This window comes from Leuresthes tenuis, unplaced genomic scaffold, assembly GCF_036924035.1.
Source record: "Leuresthes tenuis unplaced genomic scaffold, fLeuTen1.0.hap1 SCAF_14, whole genome shotgun sequence".
Taxonomy (NCBI): domain Eukaryota; kingdom Metazoa; phylum Chordata; class Actinopteri; order Atheriniformes; family Atherinopsidae; genus Leuresthes; species Leuresthes tenuis.
In genome coordinates, this window is record NW_027325368.1 from 23746852 (window position 1) to 23771194 (window position 24343).

General features: G+C 41.1%; 2 protein-coding genes across 2 annotated transcripts in view; both read left to right on the plus strand.

Annotated features, from left to right (window-relative positions):
• The window catches only part of LOC140269003 (regulator of G-protein signaling 21-like), a 281430-nt gene that overhangs the window by 245082 nt on the left and 12005 nt on the right, over positions 1-24343 (plus strand). The gene's annotated exons all lie outside the window — the stretch shown is intronic.
• On the plus strand, positions 17312-22435 carry rgs18 (regulator of G protein signaling 18). Its single transcript, XM_072364006.1, has 5 exons — positions 17312-17593; positions 18029-18133; positions 18348-18409; positions 18865-19031; positions 20840-22435. The coding sequence occupies exons 1-5, from the start codon at positions 17472-17474 to the stop codon at positions 21092-21094; spliced, it is 711 nt and encodes a 236-aa protein (XP_072220107.1). The 5' UTR covers positions 17312-17471; the 3' UTR covers positions 21095-22435.

The window sequence follows — 24343 nt, forward strand, 5'->3', positions numbered from 1 at the left end:
ATCAAAGAACTTATAAGGATAGGATCTTGGTGGGTGCAGAAAAGGAATGTTGGCAGGAAGAATCTGAGGAGGAAGGAAGGACAAATACCAGCTTTTGACATTTAAAAGGAGGCTTCCCTACACTGAGTCAACATTCTGGCAGCATCATGGAGAAGAAACCCAAAATATATGGTGGAAGATACTGGAGATGTGATGCACACAGGAGGAAGACATGAAGTGAAGATGAGCACTGTCAAGCTTGGACTCAAACATGAGTCACGTGGTTGTTAGTTAGACATCTATCTACCTTTAACCTCCTTATGCAGTACTTGTTAACTGTTGATAAGCCACATTTCCTGTTATAAATTAAGCCAGTGCTTCACTTACTTTGGCAGGATGGCTCACTGTAAAACAAACCATTTATTCTAACGAATAAAACTGGTTTAAGGTCTTGATTGCAAGATTTTTTTTAACACATTCTATTAAATTCTAACTAACTTTCCAACTACTACACTGTTCCTAGTGCAGTGGTTGTTAACTTTAACTTTAAAACTTGAATTGTGCAATGCACATATTATGGCTAACATTGTGTCATTCTTAACAGAGGTCATAGATGTCACTTGAAGGGGCATTTCACTGCTCCTCTGGTAGCACATTTCACTTAATAAATACAGGGATTGCCATAAATCCCTCTACTCACTGCTTCCCTGGTGTCATGCCTTCTGAGGTCTCACATCCAGGTAAATAAAATAGAACATCCATCCATCATCTGCCGCTTATCCGGGGGTCGGGTCGCGGGGGCAGCAGCTTGAGCAGAGAAACCCAGACGTCTCAGTCCCCGGCCACTTCCTCCAGCTCTTCCGGGGGGACCCCAAGGCGTTCCCAGGCCAGCCGAGAGACATAGTCTCTCCAACGTGTCCTGGGTCTCCCCTGGGGTCTCCTCCCAGTGGGACATGCCCAGAACACCTCCCCAGGGGGCATCCCAACCAGATGCCCGAGCCACCTCATCTGACTCCTCTCAATGCGGAGGAGCAGCTGTTCTACTCCGAGCCCCTCCCGGATGACTGAGCTTCTCACCCTATCTCTAAGGGAGAGCCCAGACACCCTGCGGAGGAAACCCATTTCGGCCGCTTGTATTCGCGATCTCGTTCTTTCGGTCACTACCCACAACTCGTGACCATAGGTGAGGATGGGAACGTAGATTGACCAGTAAGTAGAGAGCTTCGCCTTCTGGCTCAGCTCCCTCTTCACAACGACGGGTCGGTGCAGAGCCCGCAACACTGCAGACGCCGCACCGATCCGCCCGTCAATCTCCCGCTCCATTCGTCCCTCACTCGTGAACAAGACCCCGAGATACTTGAACTCCTCCACTTGGGGAAGGATCTCATTCCCGACCCGGAGAGAGCATTCCACCCTTTTCCGGCTGAGAACCATAGTCTCGGATTTAGAGGTGCTGATTCTCATCCCAGCCGCTTCACACTCGGCTGCGAATCGCTCCAGTGAGAGCTGAAGGTCACGGCCTGACGACGCTAACAGAACCACATCATCTGCAAAAAGCAGAGACCCGATTCTGAGGTCGCCAAATCGGACACCCTCAACGCCCTGGCTCCGCCTAGAAATTCTGTCCATAAAAGTTAGGAACAGAATCGGTGACAAAGGGCAGCCCTAACGGAGTCCAACTCTCACCGGAAACGTATCCGACTTACTGCCGGCAATGCGGACCAAACCCTGGCACCGGTCATACAGAGACCGAATGGCCCCTATCAAGGGGTCCGGCACTCCATATTCCCGGAGCACCCCCCACAGGACTCCACGAGGGACACGGTCGAATGCTTTCTCCAAGTCCACAAAACACATGTAGACTGGTTGGGCGAACTCCCACGCACCGTCCAGGATCCTGCCGAGGGTATAGAGCTGGTCCACTGTTCCACGGCCAGGACGAAAGCCACACTGCATCTCCTGAATCCAAGGCTCGATTATCCGACTGATCCTCCTCTCCAATACCCCCGAATAGACCTTACCAGGGAGGCTGAGGAGTGTGATACCCCTATAGTTGGAACACACCCTCCGGTCCCCCTTTTTAAAGAGGGGGACCACCACCCCAATCTGCCAGTCCAGAGGCACTGTCCCCGATGTCCACGCGATGCTGCAGAGGCGTGTCAGCCAAGACAGCCCTACAACATCCAGAGCCTTGAGAAACTCAGGACGGACCTCATCCACCCCCGGGGCCTTGCCACCGAGGAGCTTTTTGACCACCTCGGCAACCTCAGCCCCAGAAATGGGAGGCCCCGTCTCTGAGCTCTCCGACTCTGCCTCTTCCGAGCACGTGTTGGTAGGATTGAGGAGTTCCTCGAAGTACTCCCCCCACCGACTCACAACATCCCTAGTTGAGGTCAGCAAAGCCCCGTCCCCACTGTAAACAGTGTTGACTGTGAGCCGCTTCCCCCCCCTGAGACGCCGGCTGGTGGACCAGAATCTCTTCGAGGCCGTCCGGAAATCGTTCTCCATGGTCTCACCGAACTCCTCCCAGGCCCGAGTTTTTGCCTCAGCAACCGCCGAAGCCGCGGCCCGTCTGGCCTGTCGGTACCTATCAGCTGCTTCCAGGGTCCCACTGGCCAAAAAGGCCCGATAGGACTCCTTCTTCAGCTTGACGGCTTCCCTCACCACTGGTGTCCACCAGCAGGTTCGAGGGTTGCCGCCACGACCTGGCACCGACCACCTTACGGCCACAACTCCGATCAGCTGCCTCGGCAATGGAGTCACGGAACATGGCCCATTCGGACTCAATGTCCCCCACCTCCCCTGGGATATGGTTGAAGCTCTGCCGGAGGTGGGAGTTAAAGCTCCTTCTGACGGGGGATTCTGACAAACGCTCCCAGCAGACCCTCACAATACGTTTGGGCCTGCCAGGTCTGATCGGCATCCTCCCCCACCAGCGGAGCCAACTCACCACCAGGTGGTGATCAGTTGACAGCTCCGCCCCTCTCTTCACCCGAGTGTCCAGGACATACGGCCGCAAGTCCGATGATACAACCACAAAGTCGAACATCGAACTGCGGCCAAGGGTGTCCTGGTGCCAAGTGCACATATGGACACCCTTATGCCTGAACATGGTGTTCGTTATGGACAGTCCATGACTGGCACAGAAGTCCAACAACATAACACCACTCTGATTCAGATCGGGGGGGCCGTTCCTCCCAATCACACCCCTCCAGGTTTCACTGTCATTGCCCACGTGAGCATTGAAGTCCCCCAGCAGAACGAGGGAGTCTCCGGTAGGAGCATTCTCCAGTGCCTCCCCCAGAGACTCCAAAAAGGGTGGGTACTCTGAACTGCTGTTTGGCGCATAGGCACAAACAACAGTCAGGACTCGTCCCCCCACCCGAAGGCGGAGGGAGGCTACCCTCTCGTTCACTGGGGTAAACCCCAATGTACTGGCACACAGCCGGGGGGCAATAAGTATGCCCACACCTGCTCTGCGCCTCTCACCACGGGCAACTCCAGAGTGGAAGAGAGTCCAACCCCTCTCAAGAGGACTGGTACCAGAGCCCAAGCCGTGCGTCGAGGCGAGTCCGACTATATCTAGCCGGAACCGCTCAGCCTCGCGCACCAGCTCCGGCTCCTTCCCCAACAGAGAGGTGACATTCCACGTCCCAAGAGCTAGCTTCAGTAGCCGAGGATCAGACCGCCAAGACCTCCACCTTTGGCTGCTACCCAGCTCACATAGCACCCGATCCCCTTGGCCCCTCCCACGGGTGGTGAGCCCGTCGGAAGGGGGACCCACGTCATCATTTCGGGCTATCCCCGACCGAGCCCCATGGGCACAGGGCTGGCCACCAGGCGCCCGCTGCCGGGCCCCACCCCCGGGCCTGGCTCCGGGGGGAGGCCCCGGTGTCCCATATCCGGGCAAGGGATCACGAGGTCCAAATTTTTTGTTCATCATAAGGAGTCTTGTGAGCTGTTCTTTGTCTGGTCCCTCATCTAGGATCTGTTTGCCTTGGGTGACCCTACCAGGGGCTCGAAGCCCCGGGCAACATAGCTCCCAGACTCATTGGGGCACGCAAACTCCCCCACCACGATAAGGTGACAGCTCAGGGGGGAGAAAAAAAAAATAGAACATTATCTAAGAAAAGTTGTAAACCTAACGGAACAACATGAAGCAACCCAGTGAAACAGATCATTCCTAATATGTTAGCTTAGAACACTGCATGTAACCACTGCTGTCTGTCAGTATTTATCAGTATCATTAATTCAATTTTACTCATTCATGGGGTGAAAATGAATGTGGTTAAGAAAAACAGTGTAATTAGTATTTAACCGTTATATCTTTTACTTGCTAACTGTAGGAATAAATTACTATTTAAATTAATCTGAAAGGTTAGTATTTGCCTCCGTCCAAAATGCTCCTTTTAAGTGTTACTGGCTAAATGCGGCTGTAAAGCAATTTCTTGTGCGTTTAAAAATAAAACTAGGAGTTGATGTGAGGGGCTCTCAACCAGGAATAGGTGTGTGACAAGTTGAGAATGTTAATGTGTTGGTTATGGAGTGGATTTCAGCGATGGTCAACTGTAACAACATCACACTAAACGTTGACTAATAGAGGAACTGGCTTATTTATTGGTACACTAACTCCTGCCTAAGCCTGATGTGCCTATGCATTCTTAAGATATGTACTACCATGTATATTTCACTAAGTGTTTTGCAGGGGCTAAAAAAAAGGGATTTTCGGTAATGGCTGCTGAGTCATTTTGACTCATTCTATCTTTCAGAAACAGACAATGAATTATTTTCAAAACAGATGTTCACCACTACTGAAACAAGTGCAGTTTTAGTGGAACTATTTAAAAAAAAAAACTATTTAAAAAAAAACAAACAAAAAAAAACAACACACCTTTAAAGACCTTTAATAGAATGCCTATTCCCCTTTGATCCAACAAGATCACCTCATCCATTTGGTAATAATGACATAATGTCAGCTTTGAGGCAAATTAGCTGACAGGATCTAAAATCTAAAATACGTTGCATGAGAAATAGATGTGCTTCACTTCAATCTAAGATGCTCAGCCTGTTAGGCTGTTGATGCCCCCATCAATGTGAAACTGCGTATACAGTCGTCTGCAGTAGGAGCATTCAGTTTGACCAGTGGATGCTTTTATCTGTGACCTGCTTTCCTTGCATATTAATTATGCTTCCATCTTCATACGCTTCTAGGGAGGGGAATTTCACAGATAACACTCTGTTTATAGTACACTGATAATTGGCGCAATATGTTTCACCGAACCTCCGCCAAATAACTCGCTGTAATTAGACTTGCCTCAAAGTGAGAAGGATAAAAATGAACTTTCCGAGAATGTGATCCATTGGAGACAGGATGAGAGGCACATAGGGAGGAGTTCTTAGTGATAATCCACAAAACAGTCAAGAGAAAGAGAAAGCAGGAGGCACTATTGTAACATTTCATGATTTATGATACGTCAAAATGAAATTATGATGACGACTCTGTAATTACAGATACAATAGCAGACAGTGGGATGAATGTGAGTCACTTGCCACATGGTTAGGAACAGATGAGAGCTTTCTGCACAGCAACATTGTTTAGTCAGGACTTGGACTTTACTGATTTCCAAAGACAAAATTGCTATGGGAATGAGGAGAACATTATTTTTCTTATCAAGCGTACATTGTGACACAGACAAATAGATAAAGCTATTACCATATTTTTCATAGACTATTTAACAGATGGACAAATTCACGGAGTCTTAAGAGTGCAGCCAAGCTTCTAGACCTGCAGCATTTTTAAGACACACTAGCTGATAATTCTGTGCTCTTTCCTCTCTACTAAATATGGTTCCTTTTGGCTTCAAGCAACAAAGATGGTGACGTCAAATTGCCAAACTCATGGCTTCAAAACTGGAGGCCAAACCTCACTGTGAGATGTCAGACTGGGTACACCTACTTTCTCTCTTGTCGATAAAACCCAGTGTCACAACAAAATGTAAAATGGTAAAAATAAAATCAGGAGGAACGATTGTTTGATGTTTAATTGTGCCACCAGACACAAGATTGACTAAACAGAGGAACATAGTCTGTATATTTCGTCAAAATAGTTAAAAGATGGCAGTTGCATGACATTTAAGAGGAAAAACATTCCACGCGTGTTATGTTGGAGGGATAGAATGTTGAAGCCACACATACTGTCAAGCTGAGGAGCCATCTTCAAGTCCCACCCCAACAACTAATGTATCATTTTGAACTTGTTTGCTGTTTCCTTGCACTTTTACTCGCCGTTTTGTCACTGTTTTACAAACTATTCACTTAAAGTTAGAGATTGAGATGTGCTTGGTCAGGATCAGGTCCATATGAAGGACTAAAATGACATGGTGAAGGTTAGGCATCAAAAACTGCATGGTTAAGTTCATGAAATCATTGTGGCTTGCATCAAATCTGACCTTGCAATGACATATCGCATAAGAAAAAAATAAATAAATTCATGGATTACTGCCTGCCAAGTCCCAGCTAAACACACACAGCGTGGTGTCGTGCTGTCTGGCAGAAACAACAAATACAAATTCTTTCTCCATCAACACAAATGCAAAGTTTTCCGTTCCTTGACTATTTCACATTTACTATTTGAGTGGGCTGGTTTATCATATTTTCTGTAATGCCATTCAGTTAATGTTTAAATCAGTGGAAAAACAGATTTATACCAAACATTGCTGATATTTTAAATTCACGCTGCATGCTTAGAGGTGATTTTCCAGAGGTGACTTTGGGGCAGCAGGGTTGCATACTGAGCAGGGTTATTGACCTTTATGCCGGAAGACTCTGTAAGGAACCTTCTTACTGAAGCGACCTTGAGCTTGATGATGAAGTGTCATTTGTCGTTTCTTACTGGATCAGGTCCTGCCGGCCTGTAGCTGACTTTGATATCCAGTGTACCAACATAAGGGGGAGTGATCGTGTAAGAGAATCTTCCTGCTTTTAGGAATGATAACACCCTCTGCTTTCACCCCATATTGGCTGAGGCAAGAGCTACAAACTGATTCAGCGGGAGCAAGGAACACTTGGTCAGATTAAAAAGATATTCATTAAAAGGAGACACAAATGTGTCCATCTGCTGAGGTTATATCAACAAACATTAGTATTCATACCTAAAAAAAATCATGACAGAGAAATGTAAAAAGAAATTATAATGAATATTGAGTCAGTTTCAGGTTGAAATCTATTCACCTCACTGGTATTATATTATTATTCTATAATAAGGCTGTAAATAAGCATATCTTATTTTTAAGGGACATCATGCAAATGTAATGGGTCTGCATGTGAAATACAGTATGAAGCTTTTGACTGTAAAGTTTTAGTAGTCCTGCAGTGCCCAGGCCTGCTGCAACATCTGTCATGGCTGAAACGGGGCAACCTCCTCCTCTTCAAACCTGAGTAGCAGAGTCATTCATTTATTCCATATTCTGCTTAATCGGCCACGGAAATACTCTCAGCTAATTGATTCAAATTATCTCTGTCGTTTATAGCAATGTCATTAGTTTCCTTATAAATCTGGCAGCTGTAGCCACTGTGTGCTTACCTGCATTAGCTTTTCTTTTTTATTAATTTGTACTATTCCTGTAACAGTTTAGACTACGATTAAAGTCGAGACATGCTGATGTGTTACAAAATTTTTTGCATATGAGCACTGACAGAAAATGTATGAAAAAAAAAAGCCACACTGAGAGGTCACCCCATATAAGCTTTTTCTTATTCATCAATACAATAGTTTGATCAAATTATGAAGACAGGCGTGCAGTTTCAGTCTCTCCTCAAGAGTAAATGTTTATTGATCAAGAGAGACTTGGGCATGTAAATTCTGATTTGTATGTGCATGTTGTCTGCAGGGTAGCTGCAGTGCCGAATCCATCACTATTGGCAAGTGGACCTGATTACTGGAGAGACTCTGAAAGTCTCATAGACCTATGATAAAGAACTCTGTCCAGGCCTCTTTACAACCACATCACTCAGGGTGTCCACACAAAGGAACAGTGCAATGCAAAAAGAATACCTCAGTATTTTAAGGAAGAAAACCCACTTGAGTTGGATGAAAACTTAAACATTAAATCACATTAAAACACTTTCACAAAACAAAAAATGTGAGACGTTAAAGAAAAAATATGTAATATCCATGGTGTTGCAGTGGTTTCAGATTCCTTTTCATGTGAAATGGCTGTGAGAGGCAGCGGTAGGCCCATTTTTAGATGAAACACCATGCCAGCAACAGAAATAACAATAATGATAATAATAAAATATGAAAACTAATTTTTCTGGCAACATGTAGGATGACTAGGATGGAGTCCGTACTGTGCAGCTGTAGGCAGAATAGTTTGCCTGAGCTCCTGGTACATGAAGACAATGTCTCATATAAAAGTTTATGGTAACATTTAACATAGAAAAATCTATTTATAGTCTCCAGCCAATCTTTTAATTGACAAACATTCTTTACTGGAAGTTGCAACAAGGTTACTCGTGTCCAACTGTCCAACCTAATATGGTGATGATATTCAGCTTTTGGTTGTATTATGATTCCTACACATATTATTGGGTGGTGGCTGTGAGTGTACCTTGCCTCTTAAAGCATCTTATGTGAGGCCAATAGAGTATGTTAACTAGATCAGAGATGCATGTTATGAAATTAGTACAAATTATTACATTTTCAAGGGTAAAACTAATGAAAATCTAATTGTTTTGACTACATTTTATGAAGGATTGACAGTACTAATCCATTGTATATGGTTTAATCAGTTGATGTTGCCTCAGTTCAATCAGGTTAACACATCACGAAAGTGAAATTCCCCATATCACGGACACTTCACATAAACTAAATAAATATTTTTGCTTGGCTGTACATTCCCCATTTAGCTCAAGCTGCGAGCCAGCGGTTTGCACCCAGGCGCAGTGTTACTTTCATCTGTGGCGGGAGCACCTGTGTGACTCACTGACAGGGAAATGATGTCACCAGTCAGTAGCTAGTAGTTACTGTGCACTGTCTGCTTCTCAGACACTCATTTCAGAGCGCATTTCCTGGAAGCCCTCAACCTTCCTGTAAAGTATAATGAGGGAGATCCCAGGCCTGAAAACCTGTGAAAGCCATTCTAAACACATAGCATGCTTGAACTGATTTTATCCATCGAGCAAGCACATTACATATTTACTAACAGTTTGTACAGATAAAAAAAACAAAAAACAGTTCAATACAAGTTCTTCATGCAGTCAAAAAGAACATTTCAGATGGCTTCCATGAAAATGTTGCAATCCATATTTGTGATTTAAGATGTGCATTTATGTTTTTAAAATTCAGAAGAAATATTTTGGATGTCAGTAAATAATTCTTACCAGGGAACACTCCCATTTCAGATATCCCAAATACAGTTACTTGTCTACGAGTTTACAAGTCGAATCTTGTATGCAGGGGCGGTATTTGCTATGGGCGAAGTGGGCAGTCGCCCAGGGCGCAATCTGTGAAAGAGCGCATCATGCACGAGGGGACGAAAAAAAAGTATCTATTATTTTTATAGCTAAACTGTTAATGTTTTTCTAGTTCTAACAATATGTAGCTAGCTAAAACCGTACAGCGCATCATGCAGAAGACAGACGTGGATTACGTCAGAGGGTCAAGAGCGTGCTCAATGAAAGATGGAAAAATAAAAGGTCAAAAGCCTTCAAATGCCCAATTCAGGGAAAGAAGATGACAAATGGACAAAAATAAAGGTATGCACTATGCCGTCATAGCCGTGTCTCGCGCATGCATATTAGTGTATTACGCATGCAATGAAACAGATAGCAATAGCCTAATGTGATTTAGTGTGTTTATCAGCCTCTTGCTAATAATAATTAGAAGTAGCAACATTAACTATGCTATGCTACTACTTATATACATTGATTTCATTGTTAAGCCCTGATAAAGGCCAAAAACTATTGGCTTTATTCCATTAGTTCCACTTTGAGCTAGCTGTTTACGTTAAAATTTAAAACTATAGAAATTTTAATTATAAAAAAGAGTGCCCCTGTCTCTACCTAACGTCTAACACTTTGTAAGCTATACTTTGTGATATAGCTTTTTGAATAATTTTGGGTGTGTTATGCTTAGGTAATTGGGTGTTAACCATTGTGTTGTGTATTCTGAAAGTTCATCTACCATGTTACAAGAATGTCTAACCGGTCTTGCCATCATCAGCATTAACCCTTAACCAAGGGGGTGTTGGCCCAGGGCACACAAGAAGCCAGGACCGCCACTGCTTGTATGACTCAGATGTTGAAATAAAATGTATCCAGACACATAAACTCCTGGTTTCAGTGGGAAAAGGGCATCATTCTTTGAAGGGAGACAGACCTGTGTTCAGTTATATGTGTGACTGAAAAGTTCTGATCCTTGTCACTGAGTTGTCAGGAGTGAATCATTTCTGTGATCAGACATGTCTGCACTTATCAGAGCAGAGTATCTGACTAAGGGAAGAACAGAATTTTACATGTCCAAGTAGAGAAGATTTTTTTTATATACAACACAACATTGGCTTCACAAATCATGAAAACCCCGAGTGACTCATCTTGGACCAGCCCCACACTCAAGATCAGAGCACATCTGAGTATCTGCTGAAAGACCAAAGACATGGCTGAGGACTTGAGGAAATATAGGACACCAGTGACCAATGTTTCCATTCAGTGAGTCAGTATGGAGATGGCTGATGCTTACAAATATCTCCACGTGCACTCTGGCACTAAACTGAACTGGGCAAAAATCACTAAAGCCCTTTACAAGAAAGGCCAAAGCAGTCTTTCGACATCTGGATGAATATGTGACGTCCAGGGCTATCCTCTATGCTGATGCATGCTGGGGCAGCAGATGGAGGTTAGCGGATGCAAACAAACTCAGCAAACTGATCCGCAGGACCAGGGATGTCGTAGGGGTGGAACTAGACGGTGGTGTCAGAGAGGAGGCTGCTAAGTTAAAGACACAATTGGGCAGCCTGTACACCTGTGCCAAGACGTGCTGGTTAGTAATTTGAGGCCCATTCAGCAAAGGATTCATCCCCCCGTGATGCACATCTGATTTTGAATGCAACAAGATATATCATCACCACATATGTAACACCTCATTCTTTTACATTTGCAATAATTTATCTGTACATGATACATTTCAACTATAACAATCTGAACTTTCTAATACATGGACTATATGTAAAGCAACTTTCCGATTTACTGTTTTAGTATCCTATTTCCATCTATAATTGTATTTATAATGTTTATCTTTCAATTTATATGTTGTATTGAAGGTATTTTTTGCATGGCAAAATAGTTTATCATTGATTAAACTAATATTACTTTTCATATATTTAATGGAACGCTGCGCTACAATATCTCCCAGGGGAATAATAAAGTGTCTGAATGTGAATTTGAAAATTTACATGAATGAATTTGAAGTGTGAATTGTTGAACCAGACGTCCCTGCATTCATGTGGCAATCTGCTCCCTGGTGGCAGCAGACTCGCCTTGCAGGACAGCACACCTTAACACATAAATGGACTGAGAAAGGACTGCGGAAGTCAACAAAGCAGCATTGACCTGACCTCAAAATCAAATCAAGCATCCACAGACCTGTTCCACAGAGACTCCGCCTAAAAGATTCATTACCATTACTGGAGGAGGTTCCATAGCCATACTCTGCCAGAGGTGCTTTGAAGGCATTGATCAATTGACACTTTAAAAAAAAAAAAATTTAAAAAAACAACCCTACTTTAATCTTGTTTTGACAACAAATTTAAAAGCAAAAATCTACTTTCAACTGGTTGTTCTTTTGGAAGACACTCTGAAGGTGCCCTGTGAAACTAAAACTAACATGTCAGTGTTATTGGTCCCATTTGTACTGTGGCTTCATCATGTTAGCTGCCAAGTGTCAGGAACTGGTGGTGAGATAGGACCCAGATGCAGCTCTTTCGTTCACAAAAAAGGTTTATTCCAAAAAAAAAACAAGACAGGGAGCAAAGGCAAAAACAAAGCGCGGCAGAGCTGGATCATCAAAAATGTTTAACTATTAAAAAAAAAAAAAACAAGGCTATGAAAAAAACAAAAAACAAAACAAGGCTATGAAAAAAACACTATGACTAGATAAACAGGCTATGAGGCAGGTAACCAAACTTATCTTTTTGTGGCAGCATGAAGGGATGGTGAGGATTCTGCAGTGACTCAAAGTAAACCAGGAAGCTAAATACTGTCTAGGGAGTGATCAGTGACATGAGGAGCAGCTGTGAACAATTAACCAGGTGACTTGAGTGAACTGAACGTGACGGGAAAAACATGACTAGAACAAAACATGATTAAACATAAACTGTGACATGACAAATAATAGAACAGACTGTGACATAACATAAACTGATGGGCAGACTGTGACACCAAGTGGGACCTCTGAGCATAGACTCCAGGCTTCACATGGATGTTTTTTGTGTAAAATTAATTAAGCTCCAGAGACAAGATGGGCCCCATTTTGCCCATGTATATATATATATACACACTCACCGGCCACTTTATTAGGTACACTTTGCTAGTATAAGGTTGGATACCCTTTTGCCTTCAGAACTGCTTAATTCTTCGTGGCATACTTTCAACAAGGTGTTGGAAACATTCCTCAGAGATTTTGGTCCATATTGACATGATAGCATCACACAGTTGCTGCAGATTTGTCGGCTGCACATCTATGATGTGAATCTCCCGTTTCACCACATCCCAAAGGTGCTCTATTGGATTGAGATCTGGTGACTGTGGAGGCCACTGGTGTACAGAACTCATTGTCATGTTCAAGAAACCAGTTTGAGATGATATGAGCTTTGTGACATGGTGCATTATCCTGCTGGAATTACATTACAACACCACCAACAGCCTGAACCGTTGATACAAGGCAGGATGGATCCATGCTTTCATGTTTTTTACTCCAAATTCTGACCGTACCATCTAAATGTTGCAGCTGAAATCGAAACTCGTCAGACCAGGCAATGTTTTTCCAATCTTCTATTGTCCAATTTTGGTGGCACCCGGCATGGTCTTCTGCTGCTGTAGCCCATCTTCTTCAAGGATTGATGTGTTGTGTGTTCAGAGATGGTATTCTGTATTCCTTGGTTGTAACAAGTGGTTACTTGAGTTACCTTCCTATCATCTCAAACCTGTCTGCCCATTCTCTTCTGACCTCTCACATCAACAAGGCATTTTCGTCCACACAACTGCCGCTCACTGGATATTTTCTCTTTTTCTGACCTTTCTATGAAAACCTCAGAAATGTTTGTGCGTGAAAATCCCAATTAGCTGTTTGTATTAACAAGCAATTGAACAGATGTACCTAATAAACTGGCCTGTGAGTATATATATATATATAAACCTATAATGTGTGTATGTACATAGTATATAGTATATATATTTATATGTACATATGTATATTATGTGACCTTTAGTTTTGCATTTACCACACGAGCAACTCTGCCACCCCGTATGAGTCAGTGCAGCACAACCATCTGCACATCTACAAGTCCACCTGTGAAAAGCACTACAGCTGGGTATTGAATTCCGCAGTAGTGGGTATTTCTACCACACCACACAAGCATAAGTAAGCTGAGCACTTGTCCAAGTTATTAATATTAAACATCTTGTTATGGGAGTGGTAGGGAATTGCAAATTCAGGTTGATTTACATTTTAGATTTAACAGTACGCCAACTTGTGTTTAGCCCACATGGTAATCAAGATACATCTCTCTCACAATCCATTTTTGCTATAAGAGTCACACCTGCTTATCTTCATAAGTGGTGCACATAGGAAAGTATACATTTGGGCAGCTTGTACATTTTAATGTTTTTGCATTTAGCAGACACTTTTATCCAAAGCAACTTACACTGGTAGGCAGTCAGGCTAAGGGGGTCTTGCCTGAGGACCCCTACTGGAGGTAGTACCTTTCATGCAGGGGATTTGAATCCATGTCACCGACATGAAAGGTGACAATCTTATTACTACACTATCCAGTGTGATCAAGTTTAACAGTTTTACCAAAAAAAAACTACTTTTATCATGGCCATAATCTTCAGTTTAGACATAGATCTAATTAGATGGATAATTAAGTCACAGGTAGTGATCGTGTTGTATTGTACTTATGTACTGCATACATATGCACACTTTACTGTACATACCCTGGAGGGAGTGTATGTGAAAGGGAAACAAATATATGGGAGAACTTTTAATATATTTGTGCAATACAATACCAAGTAATGTACAGTGTCACCTAATGTTTATAGATTATTATGAACTCTGGTCTCTGGTATTAAAGTCATAAGTGATACATGCCCATCTGCTCTAAATGGCACACTGCTTTGTGCATTATCACTGAATGTTAGCACCACATATTAATCATGAGATGCATAACTGCCCAATGGTAACATGATTCTTAGGCTAGTTAGATGCAGTCCCTGTCACAGTGACTATTCTTGTCCTAATATCTACACATAATGATTTTTCATATCAGTCCTAAATGCACTCAGCCTGCTTGTTCATATCACTGCGGTAAAATTGTGCATGAGTGCACTTAGTATTCCGATCTGCACATACACTATTCCCGGAAAAAACTTTTTCTTTCCTCACTTTTTTAATCATATGATTAATAATGGAGAGGATAACACAAATTTTATATTGAAAATCTGATAGAAACATATAATAATTTAAAACTGGTGTCATTAAATGGAATGTCTAATGTGGCAGATGATGAAAAAAGCAGCAGCTCCTTAGTCATCTGCTTGATCTGACATACTTACCCTCTCGGGAAAGATCAAGGCCTTCTCAATAGTCAGCCTCTCTGCTGAACACCCAAACGTCTTTTCTTCTTCATCACACTTGCAGCATCCTATTTTTAGATGAAAGCTATCCCGTCGGGGCATATTGTTATGAATATAGGAACACAAAAAGATTGTTGCAATTTATGTGCATTTGAAAGAAATTCCAAGCCTTATCTCCATTTCTTTGTTTTCTGTGTTTGCTTGAGGTTGCCTTTGTGTGTCTGTGTGTGCACAGCAGAGTCTGTGATGCTCTGACATGACTTTTAGTTTATTTTCTGTTCTGACTTCAGTGTGTTTTCAGCTTACTTACGTGAACAGATGTTCTCAGACAGGAAGTAACAACTACCCTTCCTCACCCCTCACCCATGTCAGCAATTTACAGTTTCGACTTCATCACTTCCCCTTTTGCCAAGCAACCTCCCAAGCACACTAATAGATGTTTATTTGTATATTATCACTATTCACAGACCCACACTTCTGTTTACAGGTGGTTCTAAACAGGAACTAAATGGGTAAATTTCCCCATTGCTGGGTCACCCATATAAAGCAAGCCAATATACCTCAAACATGTGATTTCAAATAAGTGCAACTGTTGTTTGCTGATAATGCTAATCACTATATTTTAGTGACACTGCAGACAAACCGATTAGGCTGGAGCTAAATTGTTTAAATCCCAAACCTTCTCTCTAACGACGAAAAAATATGCAGAAGCTCAGTCCCCTTTCTGTTTATTCCTTCAGTCTTAAGACACCAAACCACAAGACTCTGCTGAAGTGAAATAGTTGCATAATTAGAATGGTAAGTATGAACATTATGTCAAAGTGATCAAATAAAATAGGACTAATCTTTTGTGCCCAGCTGTGTGTAGAACCCTCTTGGCACTGTGTGTGTCTTGATTTTATTCATTTTCTCATTCGGAATGTTGACAAGAGGAAAATAACATACAGCAAAGCTAAATGACTATTTAAATACCATTCAATTTGCCTTTAGTGATTCAACTGTCTGCTGTATACCTGAAGGACAAAGATAAGTTAAGGTTCATTTAATAGAACCTTTGGACATCTAAATGTCAGCATCAACAGAATTTGCATTGTAAAAAAGGTTTACAAATCTTTTACAAAATTACGACAATTTTTCACCCTTGTGCTTTGTGCCTTTGACTGCTGAAGTGCACTGCGCTAACTAGCTAGGCTATGACAGCTTAAAGCTTAACTTATCACATACTGAAGCATTTTGGATGACATGTAGTGTTTGCCAAGCTCGTAATGTCCCACTCACGGGACTAGTCATGACAATCAGACCCAGAAGTTTGTGCACCAACTATTTTGTTGAGGATCACAAATTTCTGTTTTTGCATGTTGATAACAGATAACAGCACGTCTTTCCTGCCTTTGGAAATTAGAGGTATTGTAGTGGACCTTTGCTTCTGAACCCATATGCCATGGTCCATGGTTTTTGTGTATTTATTTTCTGTCCTTTGGGTTCTTAGTCTTTTTCTCTGGTTGAATTATCTCTTAATGCCTTGGTTTATTCTCTGTTCTTAACTGCTATTTTATATGAGCTTATCGCTATGTTTTTAGTTTCAGTCGTCAGTGTAGATTCTTGTTTTTCGTCATCATCCCTAGTTGTTCTCAGTTCTCCTGTTTGGTCCTCAACTTCACACTGATCTGTTCTTTGTCAAACTGTCACAGCTGCAGTCACTTACTCATTAGTTTCATTGTTTGTCTCAATCAATGATCCTCTCCTTTCCTTTTACCATCGATCTTCTTCATAGTTCTGGTTACCCCCCTGTCTTGTTGTTCTATTATTCAATCCTTTGGTTTCCTAGTTTTGTCAATGAAGTCCTGGCTCAGCTGTGCTTTTTGTTTCTGTTAAATAAAGCCTTAAGCTCAATCATTAGTTGGCCTCTGGACTGGTAATCTTTTAATCTGGGTTCACCAAAATCTACCTCATTAACGGCATATTTCTATCTCTGTGTCTTAAGGCTCAAAAGTTCTGGAAAGAGTCAGGCCCAGACCCAAAACAGATATTTTATTGTCCGTTACATTTAATTTTTTCCATCTCTGAGGTACAAGCTCGATACAAGCTTGGTACAAGTGGAAACTCGGGAGAAATTACTCCAGGATCAGAAAACTTTTATCAACTAGTTTGATACCATTCATACAACATCAAGTGAATGATTATATGGGAATGGGAGAGTTTGCATAATCTTTTTTTTTTCTTAAAGAAAAGGAATATATAAAATTTTATTTAAAAATTTTGACGAAACAATCAATTTTTTCCTCTGATGCCTGCACTACTAACAGGTCAGATATTCTCCAGAAAAATGTGCAAAAAGATGATCAAACTATCCCATTATCTATAGAAAAACAACAACAGTAATGCTATTCTATGAATGAGCATAACCAAATTTCTAAGCAAACAGTCAGCAGGATGTCAAACCCAGACGGGGGTTTCTGTGTCACCGGTGGAGCTGTTAGCAGTAAGAAGATGCACCATTACAGGAAGTAGAGAATGTATGGGAAATGAAATGTGAGCAGGGTTTATAAAAGATGAGGTGGTACATCAAATGATGGGTTAAACAGTTTTCAGAGAGCTATTTGTGGCCTGTTGCTTTGCACGCCGGAGACAGACAGTGCAGAATGGAGACACTTCTTTTTCTATTTCCTCAATTTAACTACATGGCCCCAAAGGAGGAAGCATATTTCAAAATGTTTGGGCCAGAGGACTTGCAGGCTACAAAGATGAAGGACGACAGTAGCAGGTTGGTGTGCGAACCTCAATTATTTTTGAGCATTAATTTAAATAGTTAATTAGATAAATCTTATCTTTTTTCTTTGTAAATGTGGAAGCTTTGGGAGAAATCTAAGCAGAACAACTGCAATCGTGAGAAAAGAGATTAAGCAACAAACAAAGCTGTCTTAGTTTAATCAACAGCATTATTCTGAAACTTGGACTTTAAAATCTTTGGTTCTCTCTCATGAATATCTTTTTTTTTTTTTGTTAAAACCCGTCAACATGATTTGTCTTTCAGTTTTTACTTTACCACAAAGATGTTGTGCAATTTATTGCGTGTCATGTAAACCACTTTGAAAATGTCTTTATGGGTAAAGAGTGCGATAAGCTGCTGATGTGGTAAACAGTGCCACAATCAGCATAGAGACTGTGGAACTTGATGTATGTTCTCCCTTGTTTGCAGACAGAAAGAAAAGGAGAAAAGGAGCCGACTAAGCCTTTTTCTCACCAAGTCAGGCTCCCATGAAAACGTCAGTCCCCACAAAAAGACAAATACGACGCAGAGCAAGTGAGGCACAATCCATTAATTTCATATACAGCCACCATTATTTCAGACAAGTGATTCATTTTACTTCAGTTTCCACTACCTTCCATGTCTCATTAAACATATTCATTCTCTGTGAGAATCACAAATGTTTTTTGTCTGCATTGTTTGATGGAATCTGACCGCTTCTCTGAATCTATGTATTTATTTATTTAATTCATCTTTGTTTTTCTTGCAGCATCTCAACAGAGGCAGCCTTGCAATGGAGTGACTCGTTTGAAGAACTGCTGAAGCATTCAGGTCAGATTAGCAACCAAAAATAAAAAAAAAACGTTTCAGCCGTCAAACAATCGGTCCCGTTTGAATTGTAAACTGTAACGGAGTGCTTGAAGAAATAAATAGTTAATGTAGACAGAGGGGAGAGTTTCACTACATCTTTTCATGTTTGTTAGTGCAGACGCTAAAACAGAAACTGTGCAACTTCCTCATAATCACAGAAGTTGCACTTCAGGGCCACACTAAAACAATGTAAACCACACTGTGTGGAAATGGTTCAAGCCTGCAATGATAAAACATTATCTATAAGTTATAGGTTTGTTCTAGTTTTACTTTGAGTGATTTTCATGTAATAAAATTACACTAATGGCCCATTTTACTGAATGAAGTGAGAGCCTCCTTTACCAAACATGCTCAGTAGTTATTATTCTCATGATAGCCCCTTAACAGTGTACCTCTATTTCTGTTTTCTTTGTCAGATGGTGTAGATACGTTCTCTCAATTCCTCAGGACAGAGTTCAGTGAGGAAAACATTGAGTTCTGGTTGGCCTGCGAGGAATACAAGACCATTGACTCCAAAACAAAGCTGCTGTCCAAAGCCAAATACGTTTATTCCGTTTTCATTGAATCAGAGGCCCCTAAAGAGGTATGATGTGACCTGTTTATTTCCCATAAACTGCATAGACTTTATGCCATAATGTGGAACTACAAATGCTCTAATACCATTTAGCATTTTCTTGACTTATCTTTCACTGAGGTTTGTTAATTCATAAAAATATATACCTCTATTGTAAAAATAACAGTGAGCCAGTTCTAACACTCCCCCAAACTCATGAGCCTGCAGAAAGCTGACCTTTGTGAGCGATCACTGGATGAAGCAGCTCTGTGAGGTCATGTGCCTCGTGTACGCACTGCTGCAAAGCAGGTTGAGTTATTTCTGTGCGAGACAGTTGTGGTTTTGGTTTGGTTTTGATACGCTATACAAGGACAATGCATCTACCATCTCATCGTCTCAGGGACTGCTGCAGTTTTGACCGTTGAAGAGTTTTGCATCTGGTTTGAGGTTTTGAATTTGAAATTTGCAGTGCTCGAAAAAGCATCTCCCACACACTTTCAGTCTAAGATGCATATGTAGGCTTTAAAAAAAATATGTAGCTTTGGTAAAGACATGTACTCTAGCTGAAGTGATATGCAGAAGAGATAAACATGTAAATTACTCCCACCTTCAATTAGGGATGTCACAATACCAGACATTTAGTAAATACCAGTGAAATTCCACAATTCTTGATACCCAATTCGATACCACTGTAAAAAAGAAAAACAAAACAATAAATTCCAAAATCATTTGAACATTACAAAAAACAACAGTGATACTGGCATGTATCCTCAAAGTAATGAATAAAAAGAAAACACTTTTAACATTACAAAAAAAAAACAGTGGCATGTAGCGTTCAAGTAATAAATAAAAATAAACCACTATTTGGATGTCTGTCTTTGAGGTACTTCACTGAATTGAAAGTGTTTCCTCCTTTCGTCTAAAAAGCTCTTTGGCACCGTTTGCATATAGGTTTTTGTAAATCTATCATTAATCCCTGATTATCCACCTCAAACGCAAAAACGACTCTTACTATTTCTCTTTTCCACGAGTCGAAGCGGAGCCGTCGCTGCAGTTGCAGCTTCCGAGTTCCTTTGGCATTTAACGGCACACGAGAACACTTGTAGGTGTGTATATGGTGCCCAGGATACGTCTGGAGGAATTTCATCTCCAGTACCAACGTATGTATCGATACTGTAGAAAAACCAGTACCGTCATGTGTTTAGAATTGTGGCATCGACTTGGTACCGAAGTAGTGGTTCTCGTGATATCCCAGCCTTCAGTAGAGAAGATAGTACAAAATTATGAAACTGAACTGCCATAGTTTGAGTTCAATTGTGTAAGTTCAAGGCGAAAACAGGAAATCTCTCCTTTTAACAGCACTGAGTCTTGCTAAACATATCATTGTTTATTGTACAGTTGTCAAGCTGATGCTTGTGCTCTGCTTTATAGAGCAAAGCAGGTTGAGCAGAACTAATTTCTGTAGAGAGCAAAGTATGCTGGTCATTTTAAGTGCACTCATATGTACTGTTTTGTGAGTAATCCTTTGAAATATGAAGATGTTAGTTTTGTACTCAAACTTTATGCCTCTCTCACAGTGAAAATGGTGTTTCCCCTCTCTTTTTCTAACTCTGTGATAAAATCTCACTAACAAATCGACTTGGGTCTTGTCGAACCCATTTTCTATTGTGGTGCTTTGAACTGTAGATAAATCCAGCATGACAAACACAGTCATCACTCATGCAAACAGATCTAGTCAAAAGAGAGTAAAAGTTTTTAATGTGTACTGTTAATAATATACACCTTCAGCTGTTATTCTGTATAGTTTGTCATTATGCCCTATATATGATTTCACCTAGGTCAACATTGACTATAACACCAAAATGGCCATTCAGAAGAACATGGCACAGCCCACAAAGAGCTGTTTTGAAGCAGCCCAGATGAAAGTCTACAGTCTGATGAAAAAGGACTCCTACCCCAGGTTCCTGCACTCTGACATTTATCTGCGTCTAACCAAGAGGAAGGGCCCTGGAGCCACAATGTTTCGCAGAAGGTCACGCTCCTGTGTGTTTAACGAGAGAGGAGAGGCCACAACTGAGTCCTCAGCTTGGTAGTTGGAACATTGTAGGGGTAGTAGCTGACTTTGTGGAACTGATTCATTATTGACCAACAGATAATCCATGATTTGCAGCACGATTGTTGAAACATAAAGTATATATTCTAACATCCTCATTCTTCCACACAGTGCACACATTTTTATAATCATTTCATGGTGTATTACTTCATGTAACACACAGCACGACACAAGCTTAACAGCAGTGATCATCTAAGGGTACATTTTGGGTCTTTTTTGCCAAGAGTTCAATAAGATTTCTACAATTCCCATATGAATACAAGGAAAGTTAAGCTAGCAGTTAGCTATCTTAGCTCATAGCGTGAATGCTTCTAAGAGGTGGGAAAAAAATTAAATCAATCACTCTAACTGTGTTAATATTAGTTTCTTGATCATTTAATCCATGAAAAAGATGTACAAAGTAAAAAAAAAAGTGTCATCCATAGTAAATACCTGCAGTGGTTTCCTGGCAGCCTAAAATGATATAAGGAGGTTTATCTCATTCAGTCTGGTTTAAGGTGCAGACATGAGAGTGGGAAAAATCTTGTTGTTTAACTCGTGGCTTGAATAGACATTTTCCCACAAATTTTGAACACTTTCCTCAACAATTTTAAATCACAGCAACATGGTTATCTGAAAGTAATCGACATCCTCAGGCCAATCATTTTATTGTTGGCCGTTGTCTAAAACCAGATTACTCTGGTGTGTTTGTGTAATATCTTGCCATTCTTTTAAACGGAGGCATTTTACCGATTGTGGGGTCAAGCCTTCTGTGATGATTTTTAAAATTTCTCAAAACTTGAATGACCGTGGGGAAGTTGGAGAAAGAATCTCAGTTTAGGTGCCACCATGCTACTGACAGTATCAAGCCAGCCACACTGAGGCAAGTCTCCTGACTTCTACGTTTCACTTCAGTTGCCTTGTTCTCTAAACCAGTAGTCGCACCTTATACAACATTGATACTGTTGATATGCTACACGAGCTAATTTCACCATATCTCATTAAAATGGAATCACGATTTCATCTCTTGCACTGTCCAGCCTCCTCCAGACTAACGAGCAGTAAAAGCCTGCAGCCATAGTGACTGCAAAGTACTGCAACTGTATCTTTTTGTTTAACGAGTGTCTCCTGTTTCTGTTTTTAATTAGAGGATTCCATATTCGCTCACAGAAAATGCATGTCTTCTATGAATACTAATATTACATTATATTAATAATTATTTCTGTTTTTGAGTTGCCGTCTAATATAATTTATGTATTGCTTCATCCGCTGTAAATTGTACATATTATTATATCTGCATAAAGTCTAATAAAAGCTTTCCTGTAAAGGCAGTTTAAATGAAGCCTTTAGTGACATTAATTAGGTTGAATGGCCACTTCTAAATGTGACAAATGGAGCCATAATGGGTGCATATTACACTACTGGGGGGAAATTGTGATTGCGTGTTGCTCCCTATTCCAAATCACTGAAAATTTAATAGACCTTATCAACTCCCACCACTTTTGCACAGAATTATTCATTTTACTGTATATGTATGCACAAGCTATACTTCTTGCAAATACAAATAAGTATTCATTCAGAACTGTCACAGCAGAATTTGTGAATATTCATGCAGAAATACATCTGAGTACATAAAGGTGTAAATGCACACAATGCTGGTTTAGCTCATTAGCACAAATGTCAGGGTTTCCAGTAGCCTTCAAAAGAATAAAGTCCTTCTAAGCCCAAGTTAGTGTCAATCTCCCCAAACCTGCGTGGAATATCTCACAATTTGCATTAATTATTCATCCAATGAGACAGCGGCAGCATGCATACACCCTGCTTCATGCTGTCTTTTCACAAACAGTCAGAGAAGGGATGGGTAGGGTGAAGGTGGGGGGCAGGAGTTAGGATTTATTGTAATGGTCTGTTAACAAAGGTAGAGGCTCAGCTGGCCCACCAAATACATCAGAGCACAAGATTAGTCACTGGCTAAGACTTTGGTGGCACATTTCATGTTTCTTTTCCATTGGTATTTAAATTTGCAAGTTGGCCTGAGCTAAAAGCCTCTGAAATAATTCACCTGTCAAAGTCATATTCTGGTTTCCTGGAGGGAAACAAATGAGTAAGAAATCAGTAAGAGTGGATACAACTCCCCTGAAACAAGCCAAATACCAGTCCAAGAGGAGTTTAAAACAAAAATGATGGCTCTTAAGGTTTTTTTTCTTCAGACAAACAAGATACCTGTAACTCAGCCAAAAACACTCAGGAGTCTTATACCACTGGGCTCTGTAGTCTGCAAACTTGTATACAGGTTCATTACAAATCAGAAGTGCATTCATCTGCCTCAAAATGAGCCAAATTTAGCAAGAGATTTCCCAGACTCGGATATTGAGTTGTAATCTTTTCTTTTTTTTTTATTATGGAGTTGGCCTGCAACAATATCGACAGACCTAAGTAAATTTCAGAGCAACTGCAAAAAGAACACATTCACTTTAAAAGGCTCAAAGGGAGAGTCATGGTCTTTCTTTCTAGCTAATAAGCCTTTATGCAAGTCTTATTAAGATCACGTGGAGAAAAAATTAGGTGCAGACATGAGAGTAATAAAACTCTTGTAGAATCCCAACTAAATGCAAAGGCCTCCCAATTTTTGAAGTGAGTGAATGTTTAGCAGTGAACAGGTGGAAGGGTTGACTTTCCACCAGCTGAAGACTAAAGATCACTGAAAATGATCCAGAGCTACAGATTTAGTTGTACAGATGAGCAAAAAAAAAAAAAAGAAATCCTTGTTTTTAAGCTTTTTTTTTCGCAAATGTAAGCCATAAACAATCAGATTGTATTGCTTACACTTTCCAAGGCAAGTGCACATTAGAAGCTATACAAGATTATGGAGAAAGAGATTACACATTCTTGAACAAAACAAATGTGTGTTTACTGAATTTCTTTCAGGGGTTTGAAACCTAATTTAGTTTTAGGTTTTCGGTTGCTGCTTCACTCCACACCAACCTGCACCCTGCGACTCCTGCCTCAGCAGAAGAATGGAAACCCATTTCAAGTTCAAATAAATAAAGCAAGCAGGACCAACAACAAAGAGAGACGGAAAAATTCAGGGATGTAATTACAGTGTAAAACACATACATTAGGTAGAGATGGGCTGCAGAGGACTCTAGTGCCACCCTGTGTGTGCTAAAATAACTGCATCATCACATACATAGAAAATAAATCAGTTCTCTTTTACAAATTGAGTCTTTTCAGCAGGGAGAACCTCAGT

What these genes read in the sequence shown, in the direction of transcription:
- rgs18 (XM_072364006.1), top strand. Translation starts at nt 17,472, where the DNA reads ATGGAGACACTTCTTTTTCTATTTCCTCAATTTAACTACATGGCCCCA. An exon ending in ATGAAGGACGACAGTAGCAG is followed by an intron (nt 17,594 to 18,028) that starts GTTGGTGTGCGA and finishes CCTTGTTTGCAG; the next exon opens with ACAGAAAGAAAAGGAGAAAA. An exon ending in AATCAGAGGCCCCTAAAGAG is followed by an intron (nt 19,032 to 20,839) that starts GTATGATGTGAC and finishes GATTTCACCTAG; the next exon opens with GTCAACATTGACTATAACAC.